The sequence below is a fragment of the Colletotrichum abscissum genome (genome assembly GCF_030869225.1).
Source record: "Colletotrichum abscissum strain IMI 504890 chromosome Unknown Scaffold_2.1, whole genome shotgun sequence".
Lineage (NCBI taxonomy): Eukaryota > Fungi > Ascomycota > Sordariomycetes > Glomerellales > Glomerellaceae > Colletotrichum > Colletotrichum abscissum.
Genome location: NW_026850098.1, coordinates 1,028,512 through 1,042,302, shown reverse-complemented (window position 1 = coordinate 1,042,302; position 13,791 = coordinate 1,028,512). Strand labels below are relative to the sequence as shown.

At 50.4% G+C, this 13,791-nt stretch overlaps 4 protein-coding genes across 4 annotated transcripts; 3 read left to right on the top strand and 1 right to left on the bottom strand.

Annotated features, from left to right (window-relative positions):
- Positions 1-2,003: 2,003 nt before the first annotated feature.
- CABS01_01037 (uncharacterized protein) lies at positions 2,004-3,554 on the top strand (the record flags this gene model as incomplete). Its single annotated transcript, XM_060534417.1, has 1 exon — positions 2,004-3,554. The coding sequence occupies one exon, from the start codon at positions 2,004-2,006 to the stop codon at positions 3,552-3,554; it is 1,551 nt and encodes a 516-aa protein (XP_060401495.1).
- Positions 3,555-3,930: 376 nt separating this feature from the next.
- Positions 3,931-6,012, bottom strand: CABS01_01036 (uncharacterized protein; the record flags this gene model as incomplete). Its single annotated transcript, XM_060534416.1, has 1 exon — positions 3,931-6,012. One exon carries the CDS (start codon positions 6,010-6,012, stop codon positions 3,931-3,933), a length of 2,082 nt encoding a protein of 693 aa, XP_060401494.1.
- Positions 6,013-7,320: 1,308 nt separating this feature from the next.
- CABS01_01035 (major facilitator superfamily transporter) lies at positions 7,321-8,681 on the top strand (the record flags this gene model as incomplete). Its single annotated transcript, XM_060534415.1, has 2 exons — positions 7,321-7,480; positions 7,543-8,681. 2 exons carry the CDS (start codon positions 7,321-7,323, stop codon positions 8,679-8,681), a joined length of 1,299 nt encoding a protein of 432 aa, XP_060401493.1.
- A 1,008-nt stretch (positions 8,682-9,689) lies between these two features.
- CABS01_01034 (methyltransferase domain-containing protein) lies at positions 9,690-11,353 on the top strand (the record flags this gene model as incomplete). The annotated part of the gene is made up of 8 exons (XM_060534414.1): positions 9,690-9,834; positions 9,902-9,924; positions 9,995-10,013; positions 10,166-10,219; positions 10,283-10,305; positions 10,355-10,581; positions 10,647-11,066; positions 11,137-11,353. Coding segments are annotated over 8 exons (1,128 nt in total), but the record flags the coding sequence as incomplete, so codon positions are not given.
- Between the last annotated feature and the right edge of the window lie 2,438 nt (positions 11,354-13,791).

Here is a 13,791-nt window from a genome sequence, read left to right as displayed (position 1 = left end):
GGTTTCAGCTCAGATGATTGTGATGTTGACCGCAGAACCCGGTTGGATAGTCGCGCTGTATGTGAGTTCTTGGGGCAAAGCGCGCACAGAAACGTTCATCTAGGAAAAGAGTTCCCCCTCCGCCGTCCCTCTCGGCTTATTGAACCGGCGGTTAGGCGGCATAGGTATCCACCACGAACTCCACTTTTGGCCGGGCGGGGTCCGCCCTATCGGGCTCGGGCCGCTCGCCCCGCTCGGCCCGACATTCTCTTGAGACACCGTCCTTTCTTTCTACCAACACCATTGCTGTGGACTTGGCCAATGTCGGGCTGCGCTATGCTGACTGCATTTCTTCGACAGAGGGCTATCAATGCGGCACTTTTGTGTACATTTACTGATCAAGCTGCACTTCGGATTCGGGTTATTTTCAGTAAGCCAGATGGGATGTTTGATGAACCAATATCAATCTACCCTGAAGAAACCTGGTAGTACCATCCACAAACGCCATTTTCTCTCTAACAGTCATTGAACAGTCATTGTTCTGTAATTGACATTGGTCTAGAGACTTGGAACATGCCGAAAAGCGTTATCGTCATCATCGAATGTCCAAATCTCACCTTGTCACACTGCATCTCTGGCTGGAACCGGCACATTTGTCAAAGTCAGGAGAGGAAACCGAATGCCGCACATAGCCTTACCGTCTTAGACTTCACGTACCCCGCGCGCCTCGCCGGTACCCCGCAACTCTCATCACAACCTTGAAAGCCTCGATTGCTCTATACCGACATCTAAGAATTTCGAAGTAATTTGTCCTTGTAACGGTCTGATGCGGTTATTGTCGGGTGTTTTATGAGCCCATAAGAAGTAATTCAATATGAAGCTTAAGGTCGTAAGATTGTGATGCTTCTCTGCAAGGAGACGGCAGCAACGAAAAAAGCCAATGGAGTTGGAGAATCAATGCAAGAATGAGGGGTCCAAGAACCTAAACAAGAAACGGCCTATATTTGTTGCGGACAACATTGGGGAAATGGAGCAAGACGCCACAAAGTCCGCGCCGCCACGTGGGATCAAAAGTTTGCTATTCATCGGTAGCATCAGTGGCACATAGCTTTTATGTCATAGACCTGACAATTTGCTCAATGTATGAGTCTAGCTCGGTTGTCACTTCAAACCGGGCCAGTTCCCCAGCTTCTTCCGATGTTGCCGCCGCAGAAGGATCCCGGTTTCTGATCAGCCTTTGAAGCTGCAGCCTTGAGTTTGTTGGGACTGATTCTCAGCCTCATGATGGCCCCATGTCCACACGCGGGGAACATGCTCTCTTGAGATTTGCTCCCAACATTGTAACCCCTCACGGACTACTGCACGATGCTCCTCTCAGGGTTTCAGTGAAACCTACTTCGCGGGGCTCTGCAGAGAAGTCTAGGTCGTGCTGACAGGCCCCTCACGGACTTGGGCACGAAAGAGTTGTCAGCCTTTGACTTCGTCTAGCGTCAAGCTCTGCTTCAGCATTTGAAGCGGGCTCATTTCACATGTGACTGCGAGACTCAGGTACTTTGGCGATACTCGTCGACACTCAGACCAATGGTTCGTCCACGTTGAGAGGTGAATACGACCACGAAGACCTCACTGATCTGACTTGCAGAATCGAGTCCGACGCTGGAAAGTCTCGGCCTCGTGTATGTAGCTGATGCTCTGATGTGTGGTCTTTGTTGCCCCGCAGCAGACCATGCGAAACCTTCGCACGATCGGAAAAGATGCATAACACGTACGAGCTGTTTGAGTTGAGGTTTACGCATTCATGATTCACCTTGCAGAGCCGAAGCTTGCGGCACAATTGGAGAAAGGTGTGATCTTCTAGTCTGTCTGAAAAGGTATAAAGACCCATCAAATGTCACGCAATTCTATCATCTTGCAGATCAGCAGCAACAAGTTTTCAGCTCAGTTCCAAAGACTTCAGTGCTATCAACAAATCACAACATCTTTTAGCTTATTACAACATACTCTACCTAACTTTTAAATTCAAAATGGGTGACATCCGCGGTTCCGAGAGAGACAGCAACGTCATTGCCCTTGTCGAGGCTATCCTTGGCCACAAGATCGAGAGCATGCCCGGCTCTTCATCTCAGAGCACCTTGGAGGACTACGAAGACCTCGTCGAAATGAACAGGGACCACGAGTTCAGCAAGGATGGTCCCCGTCCCGACTCCCCACCCAAGAACCCTTGCGTCGGTGCCGTCAATCCCTACGCCTTGGCTGAGGCCCTGATTGGCCGCAGGATTGACCGTCACTCGATGGCTGCTGCCCAGATCCTTCAGAATGTTCTCCAGACCGACTACGATGAGCTCTTCGACATGCGCCATCACTCTATTCTCTTCGCCGGTATGAAGCTGAACGAGAAGGAGAGAAAGGCCGAGATGTACGACGAGAAGGATATGAAGATCCTTAACGAGCGGGACCTTATGACCCCCGACTTTTCTGGTGTTCGCAAACTTGAAGATCTCGAGAAGGTCGGACTCAAGGATCTCAAGGACGCGAAGGTCAAGATGGCTCGCATGAAGAACGGCAAGCTTCGCCTTGTTCTCCATGCCCATGAGCTCGGCGAGACTGTTTCCAACCGCAAGGTCACCATGTCCATCAACGAACTCGTCACTCCATTCAGAATGCAGAAAGGCCGCTGGCAGCCACCCAACGCCTCATGGCGCGACATGTACGACTACTTCTTCCAGAGCGTCAACAAGCGCCTGATTTCCGACATCACCATGTTCCAGCTTGGTGACCGCCGTGAGACCAATCGCCAGTTTGACGACCCCACTCAGGGCTGCTCCAGCAACAGTTGGTTCGTCTCTGCTCTCTTCTCCGTCTTCTGGTCCGACCCCAGCGCCATCAACCGCGCCACCCGCGTCCACACTCACGGCAACGACAAGAAGCGCTTCCTGTCTGTCAAGTTCCACGACAAGGGTGGCAAGCAAAACAACAAGACTGAGACTGTTGACGTCAACTACGAGATCCCCATCAACAACTCTGACAACGAGCCTCTCTACTGCCGCTCCAGTGATGGCGCCGACATCTGGCCCTCGCTCTACGAGAAGGCTTTCGCCAAGTGGATCACTGGCTCCAACTCAGAGCAGCCGGATATCACCCAGACTCACTGCGGTGACCCCATCAAGGCCATGGCCCAGATCAACGGCCGCACGCCTCACTACTACAACTGTGACAACCACCCTTCCCACACCCTTTTGGGCTTAGTCCGCGCCAACAGCGTCAACAACAAGACCATCAACCCCATGACGGCTTACACCTATGCCACCGGCCGCGAGTTCCACGGTGCCAACATTGTTGCCAACCACGCCTACTCCGTTCTCGGCTACTGCGTCATTGGAGACAAGCAGTACATCGTCCTCCGCAACCCATGGGGTGTCACCGAGCCCCAGGGTCTCACCAGCTACACTGGTCTCCTCGGCCGCCTCGAGCCTGAGATCTGGAACCCCGCCACCCTCCTTGACCACGGCGGTCTCTTCGCTCTTGAGGCCGACTCCTTCAAACGATGCTTCTCCTGCATCGGTGTTGCCAAGTAAACGTTGCAAAATAAGTGACCGGTCACTTATTTTGCAATAGAATTCAATGGCATTTAATCTGGCAACTTTGATTTGGAGCATGGGTTCGCTTTTTCTTTTTTACTCTGCTTTTTATTGTATCGCAGGCTCATTTTTGGGCTTGAGTCTCATAAAAATTGTATCGTTTCGCTGTTCTTTCCGCCTAATGCTACCAGAACTGGGCCAAAGCAGCTGGCGGTGTGACGGAAAATGGCGGAAACTCAAAAGCAGATTGAAAAGTTGGTCTGGTACTCGGTTCGATAGTAAAATGTAACCTCAGTTGCCAAGCTTACTGTTGCTGGTGTTGTCGTGAGCCTACATGCATACATGCAGATCTTCAGTGAAGTGCAATGGCCTCCTATTCCCTGCCCGTTTGACAGAAGCTGTCCTCGTATTCATTGATCAAGCATTCCCCAACGAGCTTGCAGTGACCGAGAAAGGCTACGTTCCCGAGACACAATAAGTCGAAGCCGGAGCGGAGTAACTGTGAAAGCTGAGTCTCTCCCACGTCCATCGCGACATGCCTGTCAGTTATCGGCCGAATGACAAATGGTACTCGCGCCCCACGTAACAAAACCATGAGATCATTCTTTCTCGCCCCGGGTGGCAACACAACTTTGTGAAGCTCTGAAGGAGAACCGGCAGTTCTATTGTAGGCACCGATAGACTTGTTTTCAAGCATGCTTGTCCTGTCAGTGACCCTGTTGATGACCTGCTCACCTTCTCCGGACCAGGCAGCTGTCTGTCGCCCTCTGGAGAACAAGTGACTTTCGATTGTGTGAGATCCCACGTCTAAAGTGTCCCCTAATGATCGAAGGACGTTTTCCATACGTTCCGGTGGGCCAGAATGTAGTCTTGAATCATTGTGGGTCCCCACATATTTCCTTCTGTGTTTCTGAAGAAGAAGTCGAGCCCATCTCGCCATGATTTTCCGACGCAACTCTGTGGGGTCGTCGCATTGATTTCTGATGGCTTGAAATGAAAGTTCGTCGGCTCCCCGAAGTGTGATGTCAGGTCCGACGTGCGCTATGGTGCCAATCACTGAACCAATCGTCAAAAGAACCTTATTGTCGTCGAGCCACGCCATGCTCTTGGAGGCTATATCTTGTCTTCTTTCACGTTCCTCATCTTTCTCTTCACTCAGGTAACTCAGAGTTGTTGGAACGATGGGGCTAGCGGGGTCCAGAGGGAGCGAGCCCTCGTTGAGTTCAGCGGCGGCATGCATGGCCATCAGCCGCTGCTCTCGAGCGACCTGGCTTGCGTCCCAGTCAGGAACCCACGAAGGCAGCGCATCAGCTTGAACAACTCTACGTAAAGAAGACAAACCGGTGATCGAATGATCGACGTAGCTCAGTATGTCTAGACTCTTATGTTCTTCCATGATGTAGCGAGCCAAATTAGTCTGTACCTCGGCTTGAGATTTGCTGTAATCAACAGCCATCAGTCTATTGTCAAGATCCACATTCGTTGAAATCCCTAAGAGGGCAAATATTTTGTCCCGGGGATCTGATGCTTCAAGCTGACGAGCTCTGACAAGCATATCGATGATGTGTGCGCTTCTACCACCATAGTTGGTGACGTTGGCGTGCCAGGGAGGTCGGAGGTGGGCCAAACCATGCGACTCTTGGTAGGCGCAGCGGGCTTGAAACATGTCGCGGACAATATCGACTCTTTCTATGGCTTGCATGCTATATCCATAGCGATCGTGGTATCTTGGGTTCAGCAAGAGGGTCTTGCAGAAGTCATTCCATGGAACTCGTCGATGACCACACTGTATTGATACTTTCTTCGATACAACAACTTCCTGGAGAACCCAAACGCGCAAGAACCAAGCTTTATTCAGGACGCTGAGCTCAACATCAGCTACATCTCCTCTGAAGTAAATAAGATCTTCCTCGAGAGTCGACGGCAGCTGGGTGTCTTCGTTGCCGTCTTCGTTCAGTGCCCACTCGCTTTGTCTTTCGAGAAAGTTCCAAGCTGAGGATGTGGTATTGCTTCCATCGTCTTCTCCGAGGTAAATGACTGTCTCTAGAGCGGAAGAATAGATGTTGCGCATTTGATGAACTTGGTGATTTCGCTCCGCAACATCGTTCTGGTTGATACACAGCGCGTCTGCCCAGAGTCGTATCGGATAAACTCGACGACGAAGATGACGGAGTGCTTCGGAAAGGTTTCTTCCGATATAGACCTCGTGATTATTGACATATACTAGCTGAGGATCGCTTTGGTCCCCCCAGACATACGACAACGCTACGTACGACTGCTCGAGCTCCTGGCAAGTAGATATTTCGGTCGACAACAGCTCGCACTGAATTTCGGCATCGTGAGTAATGGCGGGGTAGAGGATCAAGACCCGAACGACGTCGGACTGCGCCAGAGGAGTATAGATTGTCGATGCATAGGACGGTGGTGAGTAGACAGGTGGATCTTCTCCTGACATGGTAATCTCGTAGTGAACTGCTCAGTCCTCATGCGATCGTAGTAGGTAGGCAGTGAAACTTCGTGAAAAACCAGGAGCTCAGCTTCGAATCAGCTGGAATGCATGGGGTTGCATGGGCATTACTTAAGCAGATCAAGGCCAAAGACGCCGCCTTCAACGACTGGCTAGACTAGCTGCAGCATGCAGTATCTCGGTTGGGACTACCAAAACTGGCTAGGTGAGTAGGACAAGGCTAAATGTGCTTGCCAAATCCAATGGCAGGAGGGAAAAATGAAGGTTTTTGCACAGTATCCCCTTGGATGATATCGAATCATCTAATATAGGCCGGGAAGGTTCAGAGTCGTAAGCAAACGAGAATCAATAATAACAAGCTGGGAGGGGTTGAAGTGAATGATACGATAAGGTGCTCTTCGAACCTCACGGCCGCTAATCGGCACGCAGTATAGACTAGTAGTTAAGCAAAGCAAAGCAAAGCAAACTAAGGGGTCAGCTCACGATGAATGAACTGAATTCGTAGGTATCGAGCTCTGAGTAACTGATTCCAATTCCCAATCTCGAAGCGATCGTAGAAGCATTTAACGTTATGTGTGCTAGTAATGAACGCTCGCACGCACACATCCAAGAGTTTATTGCTACTAGAAGGCGGGTTGGTCTTTCGACGTCATCTGAACTAAACGGAAGTCTATTAACTTCATTCTCATATGGACCTTCTTTGCTTCGTGAGGAACAATATAGTATTACATGGATGCCAGCCCATGACTCCACGGGGCCAATGTTCACTGGTCCAGATGGAAGCTGAGTGGCGTTAACGGACTACATTACATATATCTTCAGTGGCAATGAATTCAAAATTTTGAGGTATAATATGTTAATCCGCTCCAAAATATATCACTAATAAGCTGTGAAAGGGTCCGCGAGGTCCTGATTGGATCCGCCAAGTGCGAGCCAGATCTACCTAGGTCTAGATGCGTAAGTGCCCGGTGAGGCAACCATATCGCGCAAGCAAGTGATCGCCTTTTTCCACAGCAGCAAGAAAACCGCGCAAATATCTCGTTGAATACAAGGAACCTCTTTGGTCTGCGTGCATAGTGCAGGCCGATTTAGCCTTTACCCTGCATCAGACCAGTGGTATGATATTCCGATATGAGCACAAGCCAACCGCCAGCATGTAGCAAACACATTGATTGAGCAGTTGAGCAGTTGGAAAGCCGTATATGAGCTGACTGGAATATCATCTGACGCATGACGGTATTCTCTCTCTCTCCTATAGTTCCAGATCTTTACATGCTCTCAGAGTCTACCCACGAAATGTCTGTTCACTCCGAGACCGTGAGCCTTGAGACCGTCCGCCGTGGGGAGATAGAAACCCATGTTGAAGCCTCGAGTCGGCCTAGCCTCGCTGTAGACAAAGGGTCGTCTGCTTGGCTCTTCATACTTGCGTCGTTTGTTGCTGAAGCCGTTCTCTGGGGTATGTCCGTCGCAGGTCGAAACTTCAGAAGCTTAATTTTGAATACTTACACGGGTATCTAGGCTTCCCGCTGTCACATGGCGTCTTTCAAGACTACTACTCAAAACACCCTGCCCTCAAACATGATCCAAATATTGCCGTCATTGGAACCGTTACCACCAGTGTTTACTACCTCGGTGGACCACTCGCAACGCCCTTGGCAGCACGATTCCAGGCATGGCAACGATACATAATCATCATTGGCTGGTCGGGATGCGCCTTATCCCTTCTGGCCGCCTCTTTTTCGACTTCAGTGCCTGCACTCATCGCAACCCAGGGGTTCCTCTACGGTTTTGCCTTCTTATTCGTCAACTATCCACTTCTTCGAATGCTCAATGAGTGGTTTATCGAACGCAGAGGTCTTGCATACGGAATCATGTCGACCGGTGCTGGGTGTAGTGGTGTTGGTTTGCCGTTCCTTCTCGAGTCACTCCTTGCAAAATATGGTTATCAGACAACGTTACGCGCCATGGCTGTGGCACAATTTGTCACCTTGCTTCCCATGATCCCTTTCATCAAAGGACGGCTTCCTGCCTCAAGGCGGGGCACGCTAAAGAAAGGCGATTTCAGATTTTTCAAAAGGCCACTGTTTTATTGCTTTGCCATGACCAACTTCCTCGAAGCTCTCGGATATTACATCCCCGCTCTCTATCTACCGACATACGCAACATCGTTGGGCTTCTCGGGGACGATGGGTGCGCTGATTCTAGCGGCGAACAATCTATCCACGATCTTTGGTCAGCTGGCCCTCGGCTACATCACAGACCGCGTCAATAACGTGCTCGTTCTCGTCTTCGCCTCCTCATTTGTTGCTGCAGTTGCGACCTTTGCCATCTGGGGCTTTGCCTCGTCCCTTGCACCTTTACTTTCCTTCTCAGTGGTGTTCGGACTGGCGACGGGCGGGTTTCCTTGTCTATGGAACAAGTTCGGATCGGCCCTCTCAGAAGACCCGGGGCACGTGTACAGTTTCATGGCCTTTGGTAAAGGTGTCGGCAATATTCTGACGGGCCCGATCTCTGCATCGCTGGTGATGGGACCTTTGACACGTGGGTACGGCCTCAGTCGGTTTGCGCCGTTGATATTGTACACTGGATCGATGATGTTGGCATCCTCACTGGCGATCATAAGCTTGCCACTCACGCGGAGGGCTGATAAACGCTGATTGATGTTTGCTCAACTTTATGCACTATCATGTTTGGTGTTCACATCGCGTCTAAGTAGCCAATCATACATTCGAATATCAGCTTAGGAAACTCTTTCATACCTACTGTCACACGGACATGTGCAGGGTCAGCACCTCCGGAGTGACCTGCCGCACCACGCGGCAGAATTTCCAACATTACAGCAGACGCTGAGCTGAAATGAAATAGAGAGGGATGTGAAGACCAAGTCGGGAAAGAGGAGTGTCCGCTGGTAAAAAGCAGGGAATGTGATCCGGCCCGGCGTGGCTGATGACAAGGGGGACCATCTCGGCTGCATGTCAAGTTGGTCCGACGCAGGCATCACCCAGTGTTCACGTTCTTCATCCTATCACATTCGTCAGTTTTTTGGGGGTCACAGGGATTCTCTCTTGGATGCTGCGTGCAGAATGTCGAACCAACCGCGAAGCGCCTGTTGGTGCCGTTGGTGCACTGCAGGCAAGCAAAGCAACGGTCCAACATGCGTTTGGGTGGCGCGATTGCCTCCGCCACCAACAGTCAAAAGAGCCGGGGTCGCCAAATAGAACCTGTCACTTTTGTGATGTTCTTTGTTCGTTGCAATTACCCGGCTTTCTCATGCTCGTTGGGGTCCTCTGGCAGTCTAGCTACCCAGAAAGACTTCTCGCCCCAATTTCGACAGCCACGAGAAAGCGTGAACAAGTAATTATAATCTGCCTTAAGTATTCGACAAGCGACATTCTGAGTCGTACCATGCTTGCAAACGATCAGCCCCCAACCGACGGAGATGGAGAGGAAAGCAAACCCCCACCCCTTGAGACCGAACTTTCGCCAGCTCTTTGGGAGAGGGCTGGTTGCCAATCGGTTATATTGACGTATTAACATGAATATTACAGGAGAAGCAGCAACCACGGCAGCAGCAGTTAGCTGTGTTCGATGCCGACGATGACTTGGAAGAAGAAGACGTGAGAGAATCCTATCCCTGTCTATTTGCGGACTGTCTTGTGCTCTAGCTCCGATGTTTTGCTGAATACTTCTTCCTTATTGAACAGCTCTTCGATGAAGCAGAGTCTTTGAGTTCGGACTCATCGGCAAAATCAAGAGTTTGGGAGAGCGAACACGAAAATGGTCGCACCTACCACTCCGTCAGCGCCGGAAGTTCGTACTCTATGGCATTGATTGTCTGCCATATCAATATGCTTAAAATTGCTGACTGGAGGCACAGAGTACCAATATCCGAACGACCAAGTAAGTGTGCCTCTGATAGTGCCATAGTGATGCAGTTCTCTATGAGCAAGCGCTAATTGTACCCGTGTAGTGGGAAAATGACCGGCTAAGTGAGTGTGACATTCAATCCCAAACAAATTACATGCTGTGCAGAGCAGAAGCGACTCATATATGCTCATGTCGTATGGTGCAGACTTTCAGCACCTTATCTGGACTCTCACTCTCGAAGGTAAATTAGCGGTTTGCCCAGCTCACCAAACAGCGAAGCGTGTTCTGGACATGGGCACTGGGACGGGCGTGTGGGCCATAGCTTTTGGTGAGTGGCTTTCATGCACAGTATCTCTGATTTTAGCCCCGGCTAATACGTCACGTTTTAAAGCGAACGAATTTAAGGATGCTGAGGTTTGATACCTGACTACTTCCTGATACGCTCAGACTAAGTTGGAATTAGGTCATTGGTGTTGACTTGAGTCCCATTCAACCTTCGTGGTACAACCTCTCGTTTTGTTTTGTTTTCATACGATCTAATGGATCAAACAGGGCTCCTCCTAACTGCAAATTTGAGATTGACGACTTGGAAAAGCCGTGGGCCTGGCATGAGCCATTCGACTTCATCTTCTGCCGGACAATGGAAGGATCGTTTGCTGATCCGAAGCTGATTATTCAAGAGATATACGAGTATGGCTTCTCGAGTTGTTTAGCAAGGATACCGAGTATGGATAACTCACTAAGACTTTTGGCAGCAATCTGACACCTGGTGGTTGGTTCGAAGCCGGTGGTTTCGTCCTTCCAATGGGCTGTGATGACGGCAGCGTTCCCGAAGAATCGGCACTGCGAAGATGGCATGACCTGATGGCGCAAGCAGGCGAGCAGTGTGGACGTTCGATCGAGAGTCCATCGAAGTACACCAAAGTCATCGAGGACGCCGGATTCGTTGACATTGTAACCGAGAAATTCATCTGGCCCTTGAACACGTGGCCCAAAGACAAGAGGTTCAAAGAAATTGGGAGGTGGATGGTTCTCAATCTCGACATGGGCATAGAGGCACTGACTTTGGGTCTTCTTACGCGCGTCATGGGTTGGACAAGGGAAGAGGTCTTAAAATTGTGCGATGACGTTCGGAAAGACTTGGCAAAGACGTGGTACCACGCATATTGGAATGTGTAGGTCCTTTCCATTTTGATGATCATGAGCACTCACCGTTTTCAATAGTTGATGATAACATGTTTTTAGGCATGTTGTATATGCTCGGAAACCACTACAGATCGCGAATGACGAAGAAAGTCAGGGGGAGGCAAGTTCGAGTCCTCCACTTGAATCAGCCGAATCGCCTGAGCCGTCAAAATCACCAGGATCGCCTAAATCACCAGAGTCACCCAAGTCATCAGGATCATCCCATTCGCCTCCGAGAAAACGGCAGAAAGGTCGTCAGGCTTCTCCAGACCCGTGAGAAACATCAACGAGATCACTGCTTCTCAAGTTACCGGCGTCTCGAGACCTGTATTGGAAACATTGAAGAAGCTAAAGCTCTACGTCTCAGATAATTTGCGATTTGCGATCGCGATGCATTCAGAACGTTTCTTTCTTCCTCGACATATCCCAGTTCTCTGAAGTCGCAAGTCTAAACCGATTCCCATGGCGCGCAATCAAATCGCTGTTCGTCCACCCTGGATATCTAAATGCTGTATTTTAGGAGACATGGGTTCGTTTGCGAGCAGCCCTTAGGCATCCTTTAGGCAGGCCCGACACCTACCCCAAACACATGGCGCTTTACAATCGAACATGTATAGAACAAGGATGGACGTAACTTTGCAGCTTGAAAATAGTATGCTTGTTGTTTGAACTTCCTGGGGACGATGCTGAGGATGCAGCGTGAACGGAGCCGGCTAGGGGAGCCCTGCGCACGGACACGTAAATCCTACTCAGGGCTGCTAGTGGCATTCGATCCCAACCAACTATCACTGGATGTCAACATCCACCAATCCCCGATAGTCTAGTGGTGAGGATATCTGCTTGTCATTGAAATGCCAACGATTCGCAGGGGACCGGGGTTCAATTCCCCGTCGAGGAGTTATCTTTTGCATTTTTGCCAACCTAGTCATCTAATTTTCTCGATCATCATCGTAGCTATCCAATCAACTGATTTTGGAATGCTCCCGCCCGATTGGAGTAGTGCAACGAGGACTTGGATGCATGGAAGGAAGTTTGTATGGACTGTCCCACCACATCGTTCATAGAGATACATGGGCACCTTTTCTCACTGGTCATCGCATATTTAAATTAAAAGCAAACTACATTACGGGATGTCTCTGAGAGGTATGAAGGAAGACATATGTATGTCGTTGAATTACACAACATACTAGGCTGGTGATGGTATTCACGAGTCGAGAGTCGGAATTGATGCGCATCCCACCGGTCGAGGTCAAACAGAGTCAACAGACAATGAGGATAGCCAAGCTCCCCATCATCGGCTGAACAGATGAGATCATTTCTTTACCCGTGCCAACCAATTTTTCAGACGAAATGACTGGGTGCAAGAAGAAAGGATGCACGAGCGTTTCCCACTTCCCTTGGTTGGAACAGCATGGTTTGGCAGACGGTGGCCTCTAGCTGTCGAGAATAGTTTAAGCTTGTTCGTGGTGGGAGAAGGGGTCATGTGCTTGTCTCCTGCAGTCAGCCACGAGTTCACTTGGACTATTTAGGCGTTGATGACCGTGGATCTTGGCGCTTCAGCACTCTGTGGTTGGTTCTTTCGACCTCGTCGAATCTCGCTACGACGCGAATAAGTGTGATGGAAGTGCGCAGACCTCAACAATCGCTGCACTTCTCCGTCGATGTGTGTAGGTGACACAAACTGACTCTCACCATCGTATACACAGCGGCGAGCCGCTCATGATTGATGTTGCAATTGACACATTGTGCGGCGCATGTCTTGCTTGTGAATCCCATCATGCCCCAAATTTGCCTCATTCGCCAAGGCGGAACAAAGGCAACCCCTCCTTTTCTTATAGCGGATCGTGGGCCCGCAGGCTCCGAAAGCCCACCTCGCGTTTGTTCCAGTCTGAGACGCGTTTTCTCGTTGAACCCGCTCTTGGAGAGGAAATGAGATCCAGCAGAAGGAAAATGCGCTGGATCCCTATTTCCCATCTGCTGTTGTTAATAAGTCATTGAAATCCTGTTTCACCTTTCACGAAGTCGATCCGAACGACATTGGCAAGACCCCACGTCCAGTGGCAAACGAATCTCCTGCTGCTTTCGCCCGTAGGCTCATCCATCATACGTCTTTCCAATTTCCCATCCTGCGGCTCCTGCGGAGACTTTGGTTGTTCGAACTGGGAGAGAAAGGAAACAAGCAGCGAACCGCTGTCGTAGAGGATGTTGAGATTGCGGCGCGGACGAACTTTCGAAAGTCCTGACATGGGCGACGGCCGGATCGGTGCAAGTGCACCACGGTGAGAGTCAGACTGAATCGTTTGCTTTGTTGAATTAGATTGACGCCACGCGCACCACGCCGCAAAGGAGCTGGTAAAAAGTCGGCCGCCATAAATTGGGAAGTTGGCTCGATTGGAAGCAGGAACACACCTAAAATTGCCTGGAGGATCGCGGGATGGCGCCTAAAGGTTGAGATTGAGTAGGATTCAGGAACCGTCAGGAACCATTCAGGAACAGGGACTGGTCGTGAGAAAAAGGAGTTCCTGGCGCAGCGCCGCACACGCCCAATCGAAGCCCCTGCCGACTTCTCGGGCGCCCAATAGACTGGGAACAGATGAACTTGTGAAGCAGTCAGCCGTCCGTTTTAGGCCAGCAATTCCCCCTTTTCCCCTCAAAACACCAACAGACAAACCACACCAGAAAGTGGTGAACCAAGCAGCCACCAGAGGCCGAGCA